At 38.3% G+C, this 15,342-nt stretch overlaps 1 protein-coding gene across 1 annotated transcript in view; it reads right to left on the minus strand.

Moving 5' to 3' along the window:
• ASXL3 (ASXL transcriptional regulator 3) overlaps positions 1 to 15,342 on the minus strand; it is a 192,274-nt gene extending 176,932 nt beyond the window's left edge. The window contains exon 1 of the mRNA XM_061399647.1: positions 15,154 to 15,342. Coding sequence (XP_061255631.1) covers positions 15,154 to 15,207 — 54 coding nt within the window. The 5' untranslated portion in view covers positions 15,208 to 15,342. The remainder of the gene's footprint in view (positions 1 to 15,153) is intronic.

The raw sequence follows: 15,342 nt of genomic DNA on the forward strand, positions 1-15,342 counted from the left end.
CTGAAGCTTTTAACGAATGAAAATAATTTTATGAATCTTGCATTCTCTACCAATAAGCTGAACTCACTTAACAGTGAGTTCTGGAGCAAGGAAAAATAAAACAGTCATTAGGAGACTAAAAGGTAATACAATATCTGTATTTGCTCATTGATTTTTGTTTTTCCTACTGACAGTCCTTCGATTCCCGTTTAATTACTAGTACTTGGTTTGTGAAGACAGCATTAGCTAAAAGAGATAAAAACAGATATCTAAAAATTGGAGGAAGGATGAGAACAGGAGTCACATAGTATTTTTGTCTATACTTAATAGTGTTTTATTTTTACTTTTCTCATCTCCTCGTTAAAGATCCTGGTGGGCTAAGTGTGTTTTTCTCTTTATTCACAGTAGCATCTCTGCCTAGAATAGACCGTGCATAAACATCAAAAAGCTCAGTGCCATCAACCTTCATCCAAACTGAGAAGGTACGGTTACATTTCCACAAGGCTAAGAGAAAGAAAAAGGGAGAAGGAGAAGAAGAAATTTTCTAAGCACAACTTTTGTTTCCCTTAAGCTCTAGAAGAGAAATGCCGTTAAATGAATAAATAAGAAGTGACAGCCATAAGATTGTGATGGCCACGGAACTGTACATAAAACAGGGAGTTGCCATCTTATGCTGATCTTTTCTCAATATTCAGAGAAATGAGTGAGAGTTTACGCTAGGGAGAAGAAAAGTTTGCTCTCTTTCATTAAACTAACATTCTCTTAGGGTCACAACTGATCCTGTGAAAAAATCTTGGCATTTAGTCAGTGAATGAAAGTATTTACTTGCATCCAGAAAGAACCTGGAAGCCTCATCCAGAATTATATATTTCATGAATTCAGGTCATGAATGGTGCTAAACTATAAATATTATATAAAGACCATTCATATAGAGTGCTATTTAAAGAAACTGGTCTGTGAGGAAAAACAGAACAGAAACTATCCATTGTAATATCTAGCCTCTAAATCAGGAAAGTAAGTTCCAGAGGAAACGCTCCAAAGAAATCTTTACAATTTTTGCAATGGCTGTCTTGGCTTTAACATCTTGAAAATGTGAAACAAATAATCATAAAACTAATACCAGGAAGAAGGAATAAAAAAGTAACTTTAATATGCTTAATGTCTAGAACTCTGAGCATGGGCAGACATGGGTTTTAATCACTGCTCTACTAATAACTGGGCTTCCCTGATAGCTCAGTTGGTAAAGAATTAGCCTGCAATGCGGGAGACCTGGGTTTGATCCCTGGGTTGGGAAGATCCCCTGGAGAAGGGAAAGGCTACCCACTCCAGTATTCTGGCCTGGAGAATCCCATGGACTGTATTGTCCATGGGGCAACAAAGAGTCGGACACGACTGAGCGACTTTCACTTTCTTCTCCTACTGACGAGCTTAGCAAGCTAATTCGCCCTCTCTGAAAGCAGAAGGAATGGCATGTATAATTTGTTTTTCTGGCATACTTTCTATCTCCCTTTTATTGGTGCTTTTGCATAATTTTCTTCTGCTCCAAGTCATTGCTGCATGGTAATCCATCATGCTACCTGATCCTGGCCACTGCTGCTGGTGAGAGATGAGTAAAACAGTCAAGTAGGACAAAATAAAGACTACCCTGAGAGGGCATTTAAAATAACAACAATAATAATAAAGAGGAGGAGCAGGGAAAGTGGTTCGTTTTATGCTTGGAGGATGCAGCTCTGGGGTGCCAATGAGCATCTTATCTTGACCAAGACTTCTATCAGATCCTGGCTGCAGCATTAAGCCAAGAAAAAACAAAGATAAAAGATGGAGAGAAAGCAAATATTTTGATGATAGTCTCTATATCTCTTTACCCACTTACAATTTACTGACTTCCACCCTTGGATTTCTCAGTTAAGTGGGACTTTTTGCTTAAACTAGTTTTCACTAAATTTATTTCACTTGCAACTGAGAGAAACTTAACTGGCACTCTTAATCTCAATTTCTTCATTTAAAAAAGATGGACTATGCTATAGGTTTGCACTATAGGTTTGCACTTAGTCTCCTAGGTTTGCACTTAGGATTAAACAATATAATGTATATAATAAGTTAGTGTACTATCAGGCATATAAGTACCCAATAAGCATTATTTAAAAAAACTCTTATTAGCCATTTTTAGTCATTACTTTAACAACAGTGATTTTAATTATTAGTTACTTTGGTAATAGTAATAGTTTATGATATCTGATATATAAAGTCTGTTCCATCATTATATCAGATTTCTACACTCTCAAAAGGAAACTGTGACATCAAGTTGTAAATATTTTGCAAGCATGCTCAGTCACTAAGTCACGTCCAATTCTTCAACTCTTTGCAACCCCATGAACTGTAGCCCACCAGGCTTCTCTGTCCATGGGATTACTCATGCAAAAATACTGAAGTGGGTTGCTGTTTGCTTCTCCAGGGAATCTTGCTGACCCAGGGAATGAACCCATGAGTCCTGCAATGGCAGAGGAATTTTTTACCACTTTACTACATGAACCACCAGGGAACTCCTTATAAATGTTTTACTTACATGTATAAAGGAGATTATTTACTTTGTAAACATTTCCAATCCGTGTTGTAATAAATATACTATATAATTCTTCTCTTGGTTTGTAAGTCACAGAAAGCCTTTATAAAGTAAGATACATCATTGAATCTTACTAAAATCAAACATAAAAGACTACTTTTATGTTACTGAATTTCTACTACACTTTGCAACTTAAAATTTACAGAAAAGTATCTCTTGGGCTTCAAGGGGTTTTTTGGGGGTTTTTTAATGTTAATCTCCCAAAGGTCAAGTTCCATATTTTATTGAATTCACAGGGTACGTAACATATTAATGGCAGGAATTGAATATGTTTTCATTGCCATTAACTTCAACAAAGTATCCCAAAATAATAAAAGAGGCTAGTGAATTGACAGTACACACAGATTTTTCAAAACCTATCCAGTTGTCCAACTGAGTCTCAGAAAATCAGATCCCTTCTCTAGGCTGTACAATGACAATTCAGCAATGACATGGAAATAAATCAATAAGAAATAAGTTTTATAGTTCTACAGATCTTCTGAAAACTTAAAAAAAAAATTAGCTATAAGAGCTCCTCTGAAAAATCTTCTTTGACTCACTTTATTCAACTATAATCAGCACCCTCTTAACCTGATATAGTACATCAGGTACTCAGGAAATACTTATAAACAAGAAAGTAAACAAGTAATTATAATAACCGTCCCAACTATGAAGTGCTTTGCTGCTGCTAAGTCACTTCAGTCATGTCCGACTCTGTGTGACCCCATAGACGGCAGCCACCAGGCTCCCCCATCCCTGGGATTCTCCAGGCAAGAACACTGGAATGGGTTGCCATTTCCTTCTCCAATGCAGGAAAGTGAAAAGTGAAAGTGAAGTCGCTCAGTCGGGTCCGACTCTTCGCGATCCCATGGACTGCAGCCTACCAGGCTCTTCCATCCATGGGATTTTCCAGGCAAGAGTACTGGAGAGGGGTGAAGTGCTTTGGGGACATACAAAAACTTCTTAAAGGAAGTTGAACTCTGAAGGAAGTGTTAAGAATTTACCAGATGAAAAGAATACAAGGGGAGGGAGGAAAGATTTACAAAGAGAAGGAACATGTACAAAGTTGAGACAAAATATGGGGCAGTATGATAAATTCAAAGATCTAATAGTACTTTCATATTAAGGTGTTTAAAATGCCAATGGTGAGAGAATCAAGCAACGAAACTGGAGATGTATGCAAAGGACAAACCTGAAGGATCCTGAAACAAGGGCCATGATGCTCTTAGAATCATGGGAAGCTACTGAAAGGTACTTGAAAAAGAGATGTTTTCTGCATTCCCCATTAGCAGCTCCAGATTCACTTTTTAGCCTTCTCTACTCAGCTTCATGACCCAGTAGGCTGACAACCATGAATTTCCCCAATGGAAGTCCTCTGTCTTCTGACTTATACATGGATTCAGCCATAGGAGGCACCAACTGGAGATCAGAAGATGGAAGGAGTGGAGTCAGAATGACAATGAGCATGCTTCTCCCCCTTGCAGGGGTGAGGGATGGCACTGGCTATGTTTTACTTCTGATCCTTCTATAATAAGAGCCCACATCTCTGTAGTAACCGCTCTCTGCTCTCCTTGGCCCTTCAAGTCTAAGAATAGAAACATCCTTCTGCTGGTAATATCCCTGATTTGTCTATCTCTTGTTCTTTTCTTTTATTGTGCCCTAACTTTCTTTAATCACGCATTATAAGATAATGCCATCTGTTTCCTATAGCAGCTTAGTCAGGCTCAAGGGGATAACATGAACCAGTTCTTCCTTTAAAGAAGCAGCTGTGGATGTAATAAGGAGAATGAGTCTGAGTGGAAGCAAGTCTGGAGTCAGTAAAACCACTTACAAGGTTGTTGTATCAACTTAATGAGAAGATGGGAACTACCAGGCACTAACATTAACTGGCACCTTCTAATGTCAGACACTGTACTTAAGTACCTTATGCACGTTATCTTATTTAAATATTCCAACCACTCTGTAATGCCATTATTCCCTTTAATAGACAATTGAACTAAAATTGAGAGATGTTAAATAATTTGCCCAAGGTCAAACACATAGTAAGTGGCAGAAATGAGCCTCAAACATAAATCTGCCTGACTTTTAGGCCTGTCATTAATCTATATTCTTTCCCAAACCCATACACTGCCTGAGTCAAGATAAATTACAGTGGAAATGGATATGTGTAGCATGTAAAGACAAGGATTTGCAAATTTGAAGAAAAGGAAATAAAACTGGCATAACTCAGTGATTACTGGATAAAAAGAAAAAAAATACAAAAGGGCATTAATGATGACAAGAAGGTTTCTAGTTTGAGGAACTACAGAGAGGGCAATGGCTTTCACTGAGAGAAGAAAAATACGGAGCAGAATTGCTGAGAACAGGAGGTGGAAAGAGGTGGGGCATTCAGTTTTAATCTTCAGTTGGCTTTATTGCCACTATGAATACATAAACATAGATGCTTCCACTACAGTGGTGAAGAGGCCATATACACCTTCTCATCAGTCTTCAGCAGCCAAGGTATAGACTTGGGAGCTACAGTCTGACAATTAGATGCATCTGCCTGTGAATTTGAATCTTGAGTATTGGATGCAAAGATAGAGGAGACTATAATACATTCATATGATACACTGGGAGCAACAGCAGTGTCCAATGTCAGCACTAAGTCACAGAGGTGACCATTATTGTGCTAGTGGTGTCCACAGCCACAATCCAAGTAGACTGTTCTTGCAGCATGACTGTGTGTATTTCTGCTGCACATACTCTATTGATCTCTGCTGATTTTTCCAACCTCCTTTTTTTAAGAAGAAGGTGATGACTTCCCGATGACTATATAAACTACTTTATGGTCTCCAAAAAAAGCTCATTTTCTATACTTAAGTTAGCAACAAGTGGTTTCTGTTGCTTGCAATCCACAATTCTGACCAGCCAAGCCAGCATATCTACTACTGTATCCTGTTCTATATTAGGGAAGTCCTTTCCACATTGTATTTAAATCACTGCTAACCCATAAACTAAACAATTAGATGCTGTGGGAACACTTAGAAGACTTCAAAGAATTCATGGCCTGCTGGGGACACAAGACAATATAAGTTCTATACCAAAACATGATTAAAATTTTAAAGTATAAAAAGGCAACAATTAAGTTTACTCTTTAAGAAAAGTATGGAAAGGAAATGGCAACTATTTCCACTATTCTTACCTTGCAAATGCCATGGACAGAGGAGCCTGGCTGGCAATAGTCCACGGGATCACAAAGAGACACAACTGAGCAACTAAACATACATGCTAAAAAGTAAACTCTGGATACCAAGCATAATAACACAAAGACAAATATTTAAGACAAAGCATTAAAACTTCATAACTTCAAGGATAAAGAGAACATGTAAAATCTCTCAGATACAAAAAGCATATTACTTCTTTAAAAAGTAACAATGAAACTCACCACAGACAAGATATTACAACCACTGATGCAAGAACATAATGAAGAAACATCTCCAATGTACTAAGGATAAAGCAACTGTCAACTAAGACTTTTATAACTAGTTAAATTATCACTCAAAGGTGAGAGCAACATAGAATATCTTAATTTTTTCCTACCAAGTTTTTCCCTTTATTTTCTAATGGAAGATGAGCTGAACTTTGTGAGAATAAAAATCTTGTTGAATTATAATCCACACATTTGATGGATACTTCTTCTTAAAGGCCAAGGTTGATCACTTTTGTACACATAATCTTTTTTTTTTTTTTGTACACCCAATCTTGACTACATTAAGATTAAAATTATGAGAACAGGGGGGATTGGGGGAGAGGGTATGGATGATTAGGAAGGATTGGCCACTAGTTCACTTTTTCTTAATTCTTATAATTGCATATGAGTCTGGAACTAACTTAAAACACAAAAGCTTAATAATCAAGTTTTTAAGGGGTGGACAAACAAAAATATATCAGAAATGCAAAGCCTGTGAACCCAGAGACCCTCGATTAATTTTTTTAAAAAGCTGTTAAAGGAGGCAACTTAGAGTGAATGCAATATGAGAAATAAAGTTGAGCATGGAAGTTAATAAAATGTTATTAATTTATGTCATATTAAAAATAACTGCTATGTTTTAAAAGAATTTAAAATAAATATGAGGCCGCAGAAATTACTACATGATGGGAAGGTTGGTGTGATGTATAATGGATAGAACATGTTAAATTCTTGATACTATTAGGGAAAACAATCATATATCATTTTTAAAAAAGTATTTCTAAGGTTGAAATGAGTTTCCCATGACCTGCTGAACTTTAACTTAAAGGTAATTACAAAACTATAAGTAGAGGAATGATTCAGTAAGATCAAATGTGTTCGAGAAAGATTAATACAGCTTCACTAAGTAAAAGTTGGAAAACAAATTAGGTTCAGAATTAGTTGGAAGGTCAGCACTCTGTAAAACACAGAGAATGAAAAAAGGAGGAGCTAAATGTGAGCTATAGTTAGAATTTCCACCCTTCACAGATATTATTTATGCTCATACAGGTAAGTGCCCTCCAGACAGGAATGATATCCTTTCCTGTTGTGGACCCAATGCATTGCACATTTGTGGGAGGTTGCCAATGAATATTTAACTGAACTGGATGAATTTCATTTGGAATATCCATAGTGCAAGGAGATAAACAATAAAAATTGTTAGTATAAATCCAAATTTAAAGAAAAATCAAGGCTAGAGTTCTTGTCCTGGGATACCCGCCACTGAAGTGGGTGCGACTGCTCAAAGAGAGGAGAAAACTGAGAATAAAAAGGAGGAGGGAGACGTAATTCTGAGATATAGCAATGTGAAGAGAGAAGCTGAGAGGAGACCCTACAACAAGCAGGAAAGAGCAACAGTGAGGCAAAGAAAACAAGTAAAATATCAAAGTTTAATTCAGAATGTTTAATTGAATTTCCAGAATTGACTCAAAAGAGATTAAGAGGACCAAAGTAAACAGGGAATTCAGGAATGACAATTTCTAATTTTGAGATTTTGAAGATATGACAACACATATTTTAAAGCAAGGAGATTTTCTTATAAAAAAATTTTCAAATAATGAGTGTCTGTTGTGTGTGCATGATAAGGAGGGGGAGGAAGGGGAGGGTGGTGGTGGAGAATAGAGTCCTGATGGTCCAGACACAGACTTAGTTCTGCAGCAATGTCAACAAGGTTTCTATACATGTGCAAATTACATGTATAGTCATTTATTCCAGACATTAAAAAAAAAAATTAAGAAAAACCAACAGCCTCACTATATATCATGTCTTCTTCATGACTAAGCTGGAAAACAAGCCCAAAAACCCAATTTCAATTTCTAATTTCTTGAATTCATTAAAACAGGTTTCACTACATGAAAGTTAACAAAATCCTGAAAATACCATCTGTCCTCTGAATAAGATGAAGAGGGTCCCTCCCATTCCCTTCGTTAAATCATAGATCATACACTCAGAAATCAACTGTAGGATTAGTAAAAAAAAAAAAAAAAAAAAAAGAACACTTGTCAAAAAAAATCAATTTTGGAATTATTTTAAAAATCATTAAGTTTTTCATGGACTAACGTATGCTACAGATAAACTGATATAAACTATATCATAAAGTCAATTATACATCTATATACTTAGACAAAAATCTTACAAGTTCTAAGCTTGTCCATTAAGTATAAATTCCACTGCCTTGGAGAATTCCTCAGGTTCTAAAAGATCCACCAAGCTACGGTCTTAGATGTCATTTAAGTTGTATATTGCAGCTATTAAAGTCAGTGTTCTGACAAGCCCTTTGGCTCTAACCCCAGGGCATGAATTTGCCCTAAAACTACATAAGAATGTGTCAGAGGGCTACATGTCAATCAACCATGAGAAGTGCCTATTCCCAATTTGGTGTTGTCAGTTGCTGACATTAAAACCAGCAACAGTTAATTGTTATCCATTTCAAGTGGAACTAGGGAGGGAAGAGGAGAGATAGGTGTCTAAGTTCAGGCAGATAAAGCTGTTAATTGCTACCCTTTTATGTAGATTTGTTTAATAATGAAAACAATGTGGCTAATCATATAATGTTTCTATTTGTTCCCCAAGGGCTCTTCAGGGAAAGTTTCAGCCAGGGCTAGATTTCCACAGCTACCAACTGTGCAGGGACAAAGGCAGAACAATCAAGGCTCTGAGTGCTGGCAAATAGCGGAAAGTCCTTCTATACAGATGCCCCTCCTTCCAGTCCCACCAGGAAGGAGCCAGGATCTGCTCCAGAGGACCTCAGGGGTCGGGGAGAGTGTAGTTTAAATTATGAATTAACAACAGCAGCAGCAGCAGCAGTGTGCAAAGTTTTGATGCTTACAAGAAGGGGGGGAGAAGGAAATGAAAGACAGGCAATCTGAAAGGTGGTCAGTAAGTCTGATGGAGGCTTGAATCCTCCCTATGCCTCCATGCAACAAATCAGTTAAATTTACATCAGTTAAAATGCTTGTATTATTTTTAAAATATCAGACAGCACAGAATTTTTCAAAGGACTTATGCCAGCCCTGCTTCTTACAAACAAGGTGAAGATACTGAACACATCATTAAACCACACACACTAGGAGAATGAGTTACTGAGCAAACCCCTGCTATCCACAGATCTCAAGGGAGTATATTCAGCAAATGAGTGGTCTGTATACGTTTTCTATGAATGCAATGTACAATACTTACTAATGTTTACTTTTCCTCATTTGGAAGGCTATGACACAGAGCAAAGTTGTGTTTTTTTAAACAAAATATTTCTAACATCAATTTTGGTTTTAGATTCTCCAAGTAACAGAGTCCCCTCTCTATAAGGAATAGTCATTTGGGAGTATGTATGTACACCGTGTGTTTCTACCACCCCACTGCCCCATCAGCCCCATGCGCCAATTTACAACGTCCAGCTCTCTTAAAATGACTTTTTGAACCCCTCCCCAATTGAGTCACAATCTAATTTTCAACTTTATTGCAGTGCAAGTTCCCCTCAAGTCTTCTGAGATTTCTAGACTGGCCTGTTCATTGTGCCCTGAATACTTCCTCTCACCTAACATCACACCTTTGTCCATACAGTTCTCTCTTCCTAGAAAGTTTCTCTCATCACCTGTTTAATCTTACTCATATTTCAAGGACAAATGAAGCTTCACTTAGTCCAGTAAGCCTTCTTCAGTCAACTTCTCCCTTCTGTAAATGTATAAACTAGCACCTCTTGATCACTCATGTGATGCCCAAGGATGGTGTCTGTCCGCTCAGTCACCCTCCAGGTTCTGAACTCCCCCACCGAATTCTACACTCCTTCAGAAGATAAGTTTGTATTGCCCCTGGCATTTGACCCATATGCTATGTAGGAGCCCTCAGAATATTTAGGGACTAAACTTCACATTTCCAATGCATTTCAGTGACATGTTAAATGATTACATTATTAAAAATTAAATTTAATTACTTTATCAGTTTGTTGTTCTGTGGTGAAATTCCTTTACAGGTATAACTCTACAAGTCTAAAAGCTACCATATGCTCATCTGTGACCAAAGAATTTGTCAAAGAGAGAAAAACTTAAGAAAGAATTCTTAAAATTCTCTTTCATGTCAGCAGGAGATAAAAAATTAACAACCTATACACTGCCCCAAGTTCACATCCCTCATTTTTTTTTCCCAACTTGAAACTCCTTTTTTTTTTTTTCCTATAGAGGCACAGAGCTTGCTAACTCTTTTCCATCTTTGAAATTGCAAAATGAAAATTTAGGTTCCATATCTGAAAGAAAGATGATGATACAGACATAAAGAAATGATGCTATGTGTGAATCACAGAAAACAGCTGAAGCAAGCCAACTGAAATGTAAGCTATTGAAAATAAAATTCCATTTGCCAAACACATCAGCCAGTCTCTTAAACGAGTAAGCACTGTCACAGTTATGCTCATGTACACCTTTGGGGCTTACCCCAAATCACAAGTCAAATGTTCTCCGCTCTTACAAAGGCCTGGTCCTAACCTAAAATCTAAGTACCACTAACACAGTGAGAAAATGCCAAAAGCAAGACCAGTGCTCTCTGCTCTACCCTATGTTCATCACCCCTGAAAAATTACATTTATTTCTAAAATACAAAGACAAAAGGCAAGGCAACCAGTAAATGAACAATTATGAATTGTTTTCTACTTTAACAGCTACCATTACCATTCAGCGCTATTTGATAAAAACCTAACAGTTTATTTAGAATATAATGCATTATGCAAAAGAATCTTCACTGTGCAAAAGATTCACACAGATTTCCTTTAATTAATAAAGCCCTACTTAATTTTTAATACAGTATGATTTACAAAAGTTCAATTTACTTAAAACCTTCAGTAACTCTGCTAGGGCATAAAGGAGTACGTGCCTGCTTTTTTCCCAACAATGAGGCAAATTTGCCATTAAAATTTTTTTCCAAAGGTCACCTTGAACCCCCCCCCACCCCCCCAAAAAAAACCCACCGATATTCATTATCTGTGTGAATGTATCTAAACCACAAGCAAATAAATCAGCCATGTTACCAAGCACAAAGCTATTGAGGATTGTTAAGATTTATTTTCAGGTGCCAGTGAGACTAAACAAAGATTGTAAGGAACAAAACAAATAGAAGGAAACTCGGGGAACAAATTAATACATTGAACCATTATCTTAACAGGAGCACTCCCTATAGAACAAACTGATGAAACTATCAAAAAGCACTTCTCAAAGCAACAATTTTGCATGTCAAAAAAAAGAGAGAATTAACCTAGACTAAATATATAAATAACAGTATGTTCTGTGTTAAGCCAGTAACAAAGAAACCCCTTAGTGCAGTAAAACAAAGTCCTGTCAAATCCCCATTTTTTACAAAGAAGCATGAAGATCCTTTCACAATGGTTTAAACTGTATTTATAGTAACAGAGTGAAGACTTGAGATAAAAGTCAAAAGGATTAAAGTCAAAGCCCCAGCTCGACATGAGTTATGGTTTTGATTTTTATTCTTATTGTGGGCTACAAATATTAAGACAGAAGACACTTCCATGTGATTGTGGGATCCTCTGAGACTCTACAACCTTAGAGGAGCAGATAAAACAGATGAAAATGCATCTGGTTTGGGAGCAGACTCCATATTAAATGGCCCTGCGCTAAGTAACAACCACAACTGCAGAAGGCCGAGGAGGAGGGGGAGAGGCTGAGGGCTGAAATTTCTGCAATTGATGCAGGGCAGAAAGGAAAAAAAGGGGGGGGGGGGGCAAAGATGTCATATTACTATTTTAAAATGGCAGCCTGTTAATAATCACCACATTCCTGAAAATACAGGGGAATTATGCCACCAGTCCTCCTTTCCTAAGATAAACAAACCCACCACATCCAAACAGGACATACTTCTATGAGAAAATTGGTGGAGCTTGATAGCTACATCTCCATCTAAAACAAAATCCCTGGAGCTGCCACTCAGTTTATAGATTTGGATGCCGGATACTGGATACTTTTCTTACAAAGAAAGAAACCAAAATTCTGTTGTTTAAGGGAAGTTCTAAGTTACTCTGGAAAGAACTGCTCTTCCTTATACATTTTTCTTAAAAATGAATACCAAGCTACACTTCAATATGAGCTTTTGGTCTCAGTTCAAAAAATCTACTTTGCATTTCCTCTGACCTGATATCCTTTCGTTCAAGATAATCACATGCAAACACACATACATACACACCAGTAGAATATATATATGTACATATATATATACACACACACATATATAGATATACACACATATGTATATAGATATATAAAAGTATACATGGCATATTTTTGAAGATTATTCTTAATGTTAATTTGGATACTTTCTCTTTAGTTCATATATTGCAAGAACCACATACCTAGCTGCATATTTTCTATCGATCTTTAGTCTTTAGTTTTAAAATCAGACATCTGGTTTAACATTTGATGGAGAAAAGGCTAAAAATTCTTTACCACTACCACAGCAAAATCAGCAGTAGCAGTGTGAAAATGTAAAATAGGACTTCTATCACAGAAATGCACACAAAAAAAGGCATTTCTTTTTCACTGAGTATAATACTATCACTTTTAAGAGTAAAAATGTTTCTCGTGCAAGTTTGGAAGAGAGTTTGTCTATATGCATTCACATAACCATAAAGAAAATATGAAAAATTGTCACTGTTACCCAAATGGAATCATTTCTCCTTTTTTACCAAATAAGTTAAGAATGCTCAAAAAAAAAAAAAAAAAAAAAGAATGCTCATAAGTCACTATTATAAATGGCAAATTTCTGAAAAAGATATTTACAGTAACAATTATTTGCTCCTTTATTCAGTATTTTATTTCAACTGTCAACATTTTGAATACATACACATTTGTACAACTACCAGGGGAAAAATAACTTGAACCAAATTGAAAAATTACCATAACTACTAGTTCAATATGTCTAGTTAAAACAGAGACATCTGGTCCATCATTAATTCTTTTGTGTTGATGACCCCTAGCGTGTCTTTTCCCATCAATGAACTTTGCAAGAGGAAAATGAAACTTTGAACAAAAAACATGTAACTCTGAAACTGATTTCGAGATTTATCACTCCAAGACAATTATATCAAATAAAGTGTAGTACTTTCAAGAATAGCAACATATACTGATTGAATACAAATGGCTAGCTTTAAATTCCATCAGAATACTGTTATTTATTAAGAATTCTCTGCAGGCAGATATAGCTAATTCATAAACCATTATTTTAAAATATTTATAAATCAACTCATTGTTCACTTGTTTAAAATATATACACTGAAGCTCTATAATAGCACTTGACTGCCACTCCAAGGAACTGGAATAATGCATTTTCAGAAGCGGTGCACACCCCCCACACAATTCTGAATTAATGGCTGAGCAAACAATAAATAACCTACTCTGCTCTAGCAAAAATCCAGTGATAACATCAATCTGGCATTTACTTAACACTGCTTACTTTTCACATATTCCTTACAAATAAGTTCACTCTCGCAGATGCAGTTCATTAGAGAATGACTATTACCTGCCCATTCATCCGCGGAGACTGAGTGATTTGGCGATTAACAGGACCGCAGATAAAGAGAGAAATCATAGCATACACTATTACAAATTAAAAATGAATAAAGGGGCCTGGCCACTTCAGCTACCAATAACTAGAATGCAATTAAGAAGGACTTCTGTCACTTCTGCGCAGGGCAATAGGGCCAATTATCTAAAACCCTTTGCCAGAATCCAGAAACATACCAGCAAGGCCCTTCAACCAAACTCAGATAATTACTTTTGACAAATGTTCTCCTTGAACATGATGTAGTTACTCAAAAGCTTAAAAAGAAAAGAAAAGAAAAGAAAAGACCACAGTTATAGTAAAACAATCTTTAAAAGTCAACCCAGTAACATATCCTGGGGTTTTCAGCTCCCCCCACCCCCACCCCCGCTGCATGCAGCCTGCTTTCTTTTGGTCAATTTATAACAGATAGTAAGTTGGTGAATAAATATTTAATTTATGCAACCGAAAGCCTGAAAGGCTAAGCTTCAAATGCAATGCCTTGCATTCCCGTGAGACACACTGTACAGAAATATCCTTAAAAAAAAAAAAAAAAAAAAAAACCGTTTACAGCTGTCCGTTTAAAGAAGATGAAGAAAAAAAAGAGAGAGAGAGAAAAAAACCCACACGTACACATACATCAAACCAAAGACGCCGACGCCCCTCTGCCAACCAGCATTTCTATAGAGACATTCTTTCGCTGATTAAAACGTAAGCTCCGAAAGGTTAAAGAAAAGGAAAAGCAGCGAAGTAACACCGCCCAGGAAGCCAGCAGCGAAACACACCTAGCTGTACACTCTTCATAACCCCCCGCTACAAATGACACTGACTCAACTTCACGAAACACAGACACACACACCCGGACAAACATACTCACAAATGGCACACACGTGCACGGAATGTACACACAAACATCGGGCTGAGCACAATACCTACAAACACCATCGAACTTGAGCCACACAAAACCTGCACGTATCAGTGTGCATACATAATGCACACGACACGGCACACAGAGCCGCCACGACGGAGCCCACATGCAACATGCCCCACAAGTCCGGGTCGGACACACACCGGGCATGCACGTGTGAAATGTATGAACTCACAAACGTCGAAACCCACACAGACCGTGCACGGAGAGTTATCGATGGAATTCCGGGGGGTGGAGGGGCCGGGAGGGAGTGGTAATTGCCACACAAAGGTCTCCGGAGCGGCAGAGCGAAGTGGAGCGCGGCCGAGCGCTCGGAAATTCCCCGGCGGAGGAGGCACGGCCGAGCCCCGAGAGCGAAGTACCGGGAGAAGTGTCCCGGGCGGTCCCGGGCGCGGCGGGCGCCGGGCTCCCCGAGATAATCGCTGTGCCCCTCCGCGCGCGCACGCACACACACACTCACAGGCACACACACACACACTGGGGCCCCCGGGCGAGCCCACTCCCGCAGAATAACAAAGAGCGGGAGCCCGGCGAGCTGGCGGCGGCTCCGGCTGGAAGCGGCCGTCTCCGCCGGCGCGGGCCAGCGCGGGGCGGCGGGCGGGGGGCGGTACGTACCAGGCGGGCAGCCTCGGCCCAGGTGCGGTCCTTCTTCTTCCTCTTGTCTTTCATGTTTGCATCTCATTGATGGTTCTGCTGATGACGTGGGGGATTCCACGGGGTGCTCGGGGTTCGGGCGCCGAGACAATGACCCAGTGACCCGGTGACCCGCACTCGCTCCGCGGGGGGAGGCGCGCGGGCGGCGGG

This window comes from Bos javanicus, chromosome 24 (assembly GCF_032452875.1).
Source record: "Bos javanicus breed banteng chromosome 24, ARS-OSU_banteng_1.0, whole genome shotgun sequence".
Taxonomy (NCBI): Eukaryota; Metazoa; Chordata; class Mammalia; order Artiodactyla; family Bovidae; genus Bos; species Bos javanicus.